The sequence below is a fragment of the Pinus tabuliformis genome, chromosome 1_2, assembly GCF_031772625.1.
Source record: "Pinus tabuliformis cultivar Carrire ecotype Pingquan chromosome 1_2, CPIR1, whole genome shotgun sequence".
In the NCBI taxonomy this organism is placed as follows: Eukaryota; Viridiplantae; Streptophyta; class Pinopsida; order Pinales; family Pinaceae; genus Pinus; species Pinus tabuliformis.
In genome coordinates, this window is record NC_142298.1 from 1,350,485,556 (window position 1) to 1,350,496,105 (window position 10,550).

General features: G+C 35.8%; 1 protein-coding gene across 2 annotated transcripts; it reads right to left on the minus strand.

The window, feature by feature from the left end:
- Positions 1–655: 655 nt before the first annotated feature.
- On the minus strand, positions 656–9,911 carry LOC149211234 (formate dehydrogenase 1, mitochondrial-like). Of its 2 annotated transcripts, none has more exons than XM_089394589.1 (3): positions 9,760–9,911; positions 2,681–2,885; positions 656–1,001 (listed from the first exon to the last, which is right to left on the minus strand). In XM_089394589.1, exons 1-3 carry the CDS (start codon positions 9,876–9,878, stop codon positions 804–806), a joined length of 522 nt encoding a protein of 173 aa, XP_089250715.1. In that variant the 5' UTR covers positions 9,879–9,911; the 3' UTR covers positions 656–803. The 2 variants fall into 2 exon arrangements, with proteins under 2 accessions (XP_089250715.1, XP_089250714.1); XM_089394588.1 differs by having other exon boundaries at positions 660–1,001; positions 2,681–2,890.
- Positions 9,912–10,550: the final 639 nt, after the last annotated feature.

Consider the following 10,550-nt stretch of genomic DNA (forward strand, 5'->3'; position numbering starts at 1 on the left):
ACCCAAGTTTGCATCCCAGATTTACACCATTATTTGCATCATCATTTGGCATATTAATTTGTAATGTTTTTTGCTTCTTTTTAACGCTCAACGTTGCATCTTATTTTACATCTAGTTGTTGTCTTTTTTTGCATCTAATTTGGTGCCCATTTATGTGTCCTTGTTTTTGCCCAATTTGATATCCTTTTGTATGCCATGTTTTGTTCCCTTCTTTGTGTCAACTATTGCACAATTTTTCACTTCTAATTTAAAACACTTTGTATGTCAATTGTTTGCATTTTGTATTAATTCCTAGTTTAACATCCAATTTTACTTTCAATTTTGCATCCATGGTTACATCCGCATTTGACTTCTTATATAGAGTATATTTTTCTTTACATATATGACCCCCTTTATAGATTCATAGTGAAATATATGATAGTTTCTAAATATCATTAAAGCAGATATCACAATTCAAAATCATTTGTAAAGAAATTTAAGAGAAATTGACAACATCCATCCAAAAAAATAACAATGTGTCATTAACAATTTTCAAAACATGTATAAAATAGCAACATAATACTAATAAAATCAGTATTATTTTTAATCAAAACAAGTAAAATTTAAATATGATTAACAAATCAAAATATTTCATGAATATCGTTATTCTACGATAAATTAACAACATACATAAATCAAGCTCATCGTATGATTACAAAATCAAAATGTCTCATTGATATAGGGTAAATTCACAACACCCATCTAAACATAACAATGTCATTCTACACAATAATTTCTTCATAAAAAACAATGCATGTGCATGCCTAGCTACCACCACCAAGATCATCCTCATGATCATCTTGACCATCCTCATTTCTCAGATCCACATCATCACCAACACCGCAACTATCATCATCATCTCCTCCTTCACCACCATCATCCTCATCCTCATCCTCATCATCTCCTGATATATGTTGAACATAATTTGGATCATCGTCTTGGCAATCATTACCTATAGCATTCTGACAAAAAAAATCAATATTACATGTTAGTATTAATTACATAACACAACGCATGTTTTTGTTATACAATGTTAACCATAAAATGAGGTAAGATATACTAGCATTTGCACCAGATGTTGCAAAGGAAACGCCGTAAGGCATAAATTGAAAAATACAAATACAACAAAAGAATACTCTGATAAAGAATAAAAATATATTGAATGCTCAAATCAATGCCCCATTAACTGGAAGCATTTAGTAGACATATCTATCAACATTAGGATTATACACAATGATCAATAAATTTTCCATATACAAACAACAACTTCCACAACAACCTTTTGTCACATCCACATTTTAAGAAATGCCTTGGAACGTGATCGGAATCTTCCATATTGCCTTTTTCATTATGCAGATAAATCTTCCATATTGCTATTTTCATCATGAATATTGTTAGTTCATTGTTGTAAAGCGTTAGTGTGTTAAATTCAATACTATAAGTTCGACAAGTGAAAAACATTCCTCAATTAGCCTAATATACATTTTTCTCTCACCGTGTATTTTTCAGTCAAAGAGCACAAGTAACATATTAACATGTATTTTCCCTTCATTATTTTCATCATAGAGCCAAGAAATCTACGCCTTATCTATAAAGTAACAAAAACATTTTGAAATAAGTTTAATATTTCAAGCCAGTGTCTAACCTATAAAGTAACAAAAACTTTTTGAAATAAATTTAATATTTTAAGCAATTGACTAACCTACTTTAATAATTGAAAAATTCTCAAAGATGAATTATAGTCCATAATAAGAGAGCCAACATTGGAGCCCATACTTTCACTAAAACCAAAAGAAACACAACCACTTGTTAAGAAGAAATTCAAGTAATAATAATAAAACAAAAATAATAAACATTAAAGTATAAAATGGTATTTCCAACACACAAGTATAAATATACATGCTCTATGTCCATTGTTAGATTAAATGGGTGTGGAGAAAATTAGTAGAGAACCCAAAATTGTATTTCTAATTAGGATGGGTGGAGAAATGCTTTAAATGCGGGTTGTTGTCATTCTAATGAAACCCTTTGCAAAGGGGATGTTAAGATTCTGAGAGAAAAGCTAGGCTTGGTAGAGAACACCTTCCTTGTTAAACATTCCCCTTTACCATGGCGTTACTCTACCGCTGAGTTAAAAGGGCCCCCTCATCATATATGAATGAGTGAGTCTACTATGGTAGATGGACAACAAATTGGATATGGATGATCCATCTATCGAGAAACAATAATTAGGTTTTTGTTCACAAGTTGTACAAAATATATAGGTGCTATTGATGTTTGAGTGAATAATGGGAGAGATTATTTATGAAATTGTGATAAGGCGCACCTAGTTTTGTCAGAAAGAGGCATATTAATGACAAGTACATCACATTTAGGTAGCATTTCGTCAAGATTTGTCTCCAATGTTGCTCCAGTTTCCTTTTCCAATTCGGGTCCAATAGAAAGACGGTCGTGGTAAAGAAGATTACAATTGAAGGGCTGTACAAAGGAACGCAATTCAATTCAACATCATGTAATGTTTATTATTATTAGATTGAAATTTTGAAACAAACAGCATGCATGCGTAAGAATTATGGAGCACTGATTTTTGAAAAGAAGTTTGCAACATCATGAAGTAGTACTAGATCCTAAGAATGAATACCTTCAAACGCTTAAGTAGTTCTTTGCCAATACGCCCTGCACCAATAGAACCAATAGTTTTCCCTTCTAGATCATATGACCTGTAAGAAATTGCTGCCACTTTCCAATCACCCTCAACAATTTGCTTATATCTAGGCACAAAGTTTCGCATCAATATGAGAATGCGCATTAGCTCATCTTCTGCCACGGACACCACATTACTTTCGCTGATCTTCAACCAATGATGATACAAACAAATCAATGGAATTAAAAAACATATCCAATATAAATAAAATGCGTTTTTTAAAAGTAACTCCTAAAGTGAGAAAAATAAAGTTCAAAAATATAACAATGACAATTGTGTAGTTAAAGTGTAACCAAAACAAAAATATATATACAACAATAGAATAAATAAAATGCGTTGTTTTAAAAGTAACTCCTAAAGTGAGAAAAAATAAAGTTAAAAAAATATAACAATGACAATTGTGTAGTTTAAGTGTAACCAAAACAAATATATATATATATATATATATATATATATATATATATAGATATATATATATATATATATATATATATATATATATATATATATATATCAATAGAATAAACCTATCAAGTGTGGATCAAGCAGTTTGTGTCGGATTTAGCCCATAAAATGTCATTTTCAAATTTAACAATAGAATAAACCTATCTAGTGTGGATCAAGTAGTTTGTGTTGGATTTAACTCATGAAATGTCATGTTCAAATTTAATGGAGAGGGGTTGAGAGTGGGAGCCACTTGTGAAGGGTAAAAATTATTCCGTAAGGCGCTTAGTGAGACAGAGCCTTGCACAAACCTATTGACAACATCCTACAATTAGACAAATCATTCTTCCATCAACCATTGGAGCTGATCTCAACCTAAACACAGTTTAACTGATTATATATATATATATATATATATATATATATATATAATGCAATATATATATATATATATATATATATATATATATATATATATATATATATATATATATAATGCACTGGAAATCTAAAAGTAGCATAAAAATAGAGATACAATTGGAGAGTCTATACTGGTAATCTGGAAAGCTTGGTGCTAAGCAAAAGAGAGTGATGGGATGATGTCAATGTCCTCTAACCCTGATGAGGAGGGGCGGGGGGGGCAAGCTATTGGCTCATTGTTGGAATTGTCAAGCTCATGAAAGGATCCAATTGTATGATATACTATGTGAGGCACCCGAATGAGGATGCTCTGCTTTCTTATCTAATGAACTTTTGATAATATCATCTCCACTCTGCTGAATGTGGGGGAAAAAGTCAATTGCGAGATCAAGCATATTTTTGCAAGCATATTTTGGAAAACAATCATTACAGACGGATTAAACAAAGAAGAGCGCTTTGAGATCTTCCGCAAATCTTTCAGGAATGTAATAAGAGCAAAATAAAACCCATGGGTAAGTACAGCCAAAAGGATAATGAATCAATCTAGTCACAGTAAATATCAATATGATAATCCAGGTAAGATGTATTGTCACTTTTCTTGATTTTAGCCCTCTTGGCACCGGTAGGTTACCTATATCCTTGGGAGAGAGATAAGGTGGTTCCTGTAGAAAGGAGACAACGGACAACAAAATATTCAATTTAATCAATTGGATTATGGTTCGAGCCCCATTTGAGAGTAGTGGGGCTTGGCAATAAGAGATCCAATGATATCTAACCAAGCCATGGAAGCCAAACTGTTGTTGAAATATTTGTCCGACAAAGTGGCCTGGTGGAAAGATGGACTTCGCCATAACTATTTCAAACAAAGTCGGTGATAAAAGGATCCCCTGTCTCGCCATTCTGCGAGTCCTTGGCCCGTTTCCTTTGGAAACACCTATCATGTATCCCACGCAATGGCAAGTGCATTAAGCTTGGGAAGATAGTATGGACCATCCACCTATTTCTCAAGATGTGTCTCTCTAAGACGTGAAACCCTGGATGTTGGATCAAGGTATAACAACCCTTTTCCTTGATGGAACCTTTAAAAGAAACCTGGAATGGCAGGGGCAGGGAGCCTTCATTGACTTCAGATGAAATCAAGAGAGTCGATATTACGGAAGGTTGGTATTTTCGTGAACAAACAAGTGAAGGCTCAAGCCCTCTTCAAAGGCCTCCAGCTTCCTGAAGCTCAAGGGGCCTGCTAGGCAATAGTGGTGGGTGATTCAATGATTATTCTAAGAGCTACTATGCACGTCTCTTCGAAACAGTGATACACAGCCCATTGGCACAAAAGAATTATTAAAAAATGCGGAGCTTCAGCCTTCAACAAGATCAAATTCCTTCATGTCTCAAGGCATCAAAACGATCAAATTTCTTGAATCTTCACGTCTCAAGGCATCAAAACAGGAAAAAAAAAACCATCAAACTATCTAATAGTAGCATAAATGTAGGGATACAACAGAGTGTCTGCACTAAAAGTCTGGAGAGAGGGATGGGATGATGTCAATGGTGGTGGGAACCAGGCTATTGGATCACTGTTGGAATTGCCAAAAGCTTAAGAAAGGATCCAGTTTTGTGATCCTACGGGAGGCATAGGAATGATGATGCTCGGCTCTCCTATCATCTAATGTCCAAGCAAGGAAACTCTTGAAAATATTATCTCTGCTCTGCTAAATGTAGGGCTAGTCTAATAGGTGGAAGGTGCCATACTCCGGATCAGTCTGGAGCTGGTTTACCCCTAATGGGTGGAAGGTGCCATACTCTGGATCAGTCTGGAGCTGGTTTACCCCTAATGGGTGGAAGGTGCCATACTCTGGATCAGTCTGGAGCTGGTTTACCCCTAATGGGTGGAAGGTGCCATACTCTGGATCTGTCTGGAGCTGGTTTACCCCTAATGGGTGGAAGGTGCCATACTTTGGATCTGCAAAGTATCTGTCTGGAGCTGGTCCATAACTCGCTCTGATTATGTATGGCATAGTCTAATAGGTGGAAGGTGTCATACTCTGGATCAGTCTGGAGCTGATTTACCCCTAATGGGTGGAAGGCGCCATACTCTGGATCTGTCTGGAGCTGGTCCATAACTCGGTCTGATTATGTATGATCTGTAACCTAATATGGCACAACCCCGAACAGGCGTCAAAGATGTTGATTGACCACCAAGGCAGAAGGTTGAGGTGAGATCCCACCTAAAGTTGGAAGGAAAGAAACTATGGATAAAATCCTGGCTGCTCCTCTGAATCCGGGGTAGAATAACAGTTAGGAGGTACCTGCCTATCACATACGGTTTGTCACACTATATATTAAAATAAGGTTGATCATACTAACAATAAGGTTGTATAGTTTAAAAGGAGGGCTCTCCTGACTGCATTTGGTTGGTTTATAGAAAAGATTGCTGGAATGTGTAATGTGAATGCTCTGCTAACTGTTTTTTAAGCATTTGGAAGTATTAAAACCCCCTAGGATAATTAATGTAAGACCTGTTAATTAATGTGTAAAGATGGCTATTGTCCTTGGGCTACCTTAGATGTTTGTGTTTAGTGATCTGTGGTATTATGACTCCTCAAGTCACTATTAAACCATGAGAACCATGCCCAGGCAGACTAGTGTGACATTGTGGATGAGAACCAAAACTAGACTCCTATAACCTCCTTTTTCATCCTTTAAATTGCAGAATTAACTGACTGTTCTAGTAATCGTTCTTGAGCACCTGAAGATGTGCACCCTAAATAATAAGAATAATACCCTGTAACATATGAATAGTCCATCCTGTGCATGTAGGATATGCACATGAGGTCCAATAAAATCACTAACCAGAATACTAGGTGTTATTAAAGCCTCTACAGGTTGATATATATGAATGTTACAGTGTGCAGGAGTGTGATTCAATTCCATATGAAAATACAAAACATCTGATAGGATTTCCTTATACCTCATAGGCAAACAACCATTGTCCCTTCTATAGATGAGCAGAATAAGTGCTTGGTTCTCTACACTAAATAAAGACAAAGTATAGTACTTATTGCTGACAAAATAGGATTTAAATCGCGGTTCAATTGCTTGACATTCAGCTGGTCACAGAATTGTAGAGTGCATAATCATAAGTGATGTTGCGAGCCTCATTGCTCAAAGTCTAAGGGTCTTGCGAGCCATAATCACAGCCATGTATGGCATATCTTGTGATTATGGCATTTTATGAGGTCAATTCTTGTGAAGACATTTCAGTTTATAATAAATTTTGAACCTCAACAGAGTTTTGGCAAGACCTGGCTGAGCTAGGACATCAACAACACAGCTGATATGAATGACATAATCTAGCCTCAAGAGGGAGCCTCTTTTGTTTCATCACTCTAACAATCTATGAAGTGGTGGAAAGCATAACAACTTCCCCTTGAATATGACACCTAAACTGAGTACAAATCCTAAATGATGCAGCCCTTGGTGCATGTCTCTCAAAGTATCAATATTTCAAATGTTGAAAGCTCTTGTGCCCATTTGATATGCATTCGATTGCAGTTCCCCTGAAGAAAGAATCTTATAAAGGTGAGGCCATGGCCAATATGTTAGCCATATCCATTGGAGTTGCCATTGCTTGACAACTTTAGTGTGATCAGTCCCACCATGATTCACATGGGCTTCTACTCAACACTGGCTGTTGCTATTGTAAGAGTCTTCAAGCTCGTTGAACCCATAGTATTGATAAGTGTATTCTTTGGGTCTCTGGTTTTCAAATTCTGCCTATGTTTTCCTCTCAATATCATTATTTCAAATGTTGAAAGCTCTAATTCCCATTGCTGTGTATTTGATTGTGGTTTCCCTGAAGAAAGAAGCTTATAAAGGTGAGCCCGAGGCCAATATGTTGGCCATATCCATTGGAGTTACTATTTCAGCTTATGGGGAGGCCAAGATGAATGCATGGGAGGTGATTCTCCAGTTAAGTGCAGTTGCATGTGAGACTACCCAATTGGTTCTCATACAAATTCCACGAACATCAAAAGGGATTAAGTTGAATCCCATCACATCTTTGTTGCTCCTTGTTGCCTTGTTTTTCTCAGCACCCCCTGGGCCTTAGTAGAATACCCATTTCTGATAATCAAGGTCTCTTCCTTTGATTTGGATTACATGACATTTCTGCTTGTGCCTTGGCTCTTAATCTTGCAGTGTTTCTTCTGATAGGAAAGACTTCAGCCTTGACTATGAATGTTGCTGGTCTTGTCAAGGACTGGCTGCTCATAACATAATCTTTGTCTGTAATAAATGAAAAGGTTACAGTCATAAACTTGAGTGGGTGTGGACTGGCTTTTCTGGCTGTCTGTTACTATAATCATTTGAAACTTCAAGCTCTCAAGTCCAATGACAACCAACCAAAGTACCTCAGCAGTGCAGCTGATGCCAATGATGAAGGAGAAGGTTTGATAATGACGAGTGGGAGATTCTCAATCAGAGATTCAGAACCAGTAGAGAAAAATCAAACTCAAGCTTCAGGATTAGGTATTTAGATCATTAATATTGTCTTGTGCTAGAGATTACTGTTCTTGGATTGGCTCCTCTATGCCCAGATCTATTTGCAGGGAACAGGCCAGTCATTCACAGTGAAGAAGATAATGACAAGATTAGTGTATAATGATGGATAGGATGGTGCCATGGTGCCAACCTAAATCTCAAGTAAGGAGACATCTGTTCATCAATTTGTCAAGAAGCATGGCCTACAATTCAATTGCTCTAAGCCTATCACTTCTTCCACCTGTCAAATAAATTGTTTCCTGTTTGTTTAGTTGACTATGGTTCTAATAAATATACTATTGTTTGATGTAAAAAGACAAAACAAAACAAAAAATATGGAAAGTTGTGACCCCATTTTCTAACTACAAATTGAAATCGGATTACCATAGTGACCACCTCTGCTTATTGGAATCAAAAAGGGGGTGGGTTATGCACAATCCTCCGTATCATTTGCTATTACCAGAGATAATTAAAGCCACCCTAAACTCAAGTCTTAACTATGCTGATAGGGTGTTTGGGGAGGGGGATCCCTTACCAACCCCTTCAGCCGGTGCTAAAGAAAACAAAGAGCTTCTCTCTGAAATCTCTAACGGCGTGCTTGGATGGCCTAATCTGACCAAAACTACAAAAATGTACCATGAGTTTTCCTCTACGTTGTTATATTGTGAAGGATAGTGTTTCCCTCAATTACTAACCGTTCCAATAGCCCCTGCTTCCTGATCCATTAGTTTTGACTTCTCCAGACACTAAAGAGCATTAACGATTCTATTCCATTACACAAAGATGAGCTGGAAGGGAAAACCCTTCGGAGCACAGTATTTCATGTTGAGGTATCAAATTCTTGGTTCCATGGAAATAGAAACCGCATGAAGATATCTACGAACCACTTGAACATAAAAAATGTTCAGTCTCAAAACTCTGAAGTAAATTTGTAAAGAATGTAGCATTAGCTTTCTTGGCTTAGTGAAATCCCTAATTTTCTATCCTATTTGCCTGTCTTAAAAATCTCACGAAAACCTGTAAAGATTGTGCCATTGTGTACGCTTAGCCTCTAAAAGCCCTAGCTTTCTATCTTCTTCTGTGTAATTTGAATAGAACACCATCAAATACCAGAATTATCAATTCCCATTCTCCAAAACTTTTAAATGTGCGGAACTGAGACAGAAATCATTCAATCAAACCACTCGAAATGCATCTGAATGCTGATCCATTAACTTAAAGAACTTCTTCCCAAACTCTGCCATTTTTTAAACAAAATTTTGAGCACAACCTTGTCTAGTCCATTTATAGAGAGCGTTAGTTTATGAAATCTTGCCTGTAAGCCAAAATAGAGTCAAAATTTTCCATTGAAAGCTCAGAATAACTGAACCAGAAATAACCCTTGTGAAATTTGCTGCTTAAAACATTGTTTTGAGCACGACCTCTTTCTTCAGATTTATTTTAGATAATACGGTAGCTTATTTAATGAAATATTTCCAGAAAGTTGAAATATGGCAAATTTTTCCAATCAAGAACTCTAAATAATTTCATTAGGACAAGGCGTAGAGGATTCATGACGGCGACAAGAAAATAATGGCGCTTTGCAATTTTAGCACTCTCTTGCAGAAAAATACCTTTTCTGAAATCGTTTTGACCACGAAGAAACGCAGATGAACTGTTGGAAGTCGTGCAGAGAGAGATCTGGTGGCTCGTGGATCGATTCTGGGGCAATGTTTATGCGATTGCAAACCATGATTGTTCATATGCGAGCTACTGAGCTCGTTGAGAGGGATACACGCAATGGCGCCAAACTACCAAGAGGATTTGAATTTAAAGGCGGGATAGAATATCTACCATCCGATCATGTCATCGACGGCCATATATTTGTGTTTCAGTAAAACGGATTTTCAAAGAATTTGAAATATTATACATTTTATAGAATTTGAAATATTATACATTCTATTATTTAAGCTAAATAATAGTTTTACTTTGGAAAAATAATTGGGCACATCAAATAAAATATTGATGCGACGGACATAGAACTCCGAAACAATAATGCATCCTTCTCTTACTCCAAAACAATAATGCACCCTTCTCTAGCTGATGTGTTAATGCTTTCTTTGAAGTGGAACTTAAAGAATTAAGTAATTATTCATTATTAAATTGGGATTTTATATAAATTAATTGATTATTTATTAATGTTAATTTCATTTTATAATTTTATAGTAATTTTTAATAGATTTTTGTTAAAGATAATTATTTGAGCTATTATTGTATCAAGATTTTTGTTGTGTCTTTTATTATTATATTTTAATCCACTTTAAACATGCTCAAAATATGTTTTCATCTTCATTTGTGGAGATTATTTACTTGCATATTCAAAAAGTTTTGATGTAGTTTTTGCCTTGAAAAATGATTATTGTGA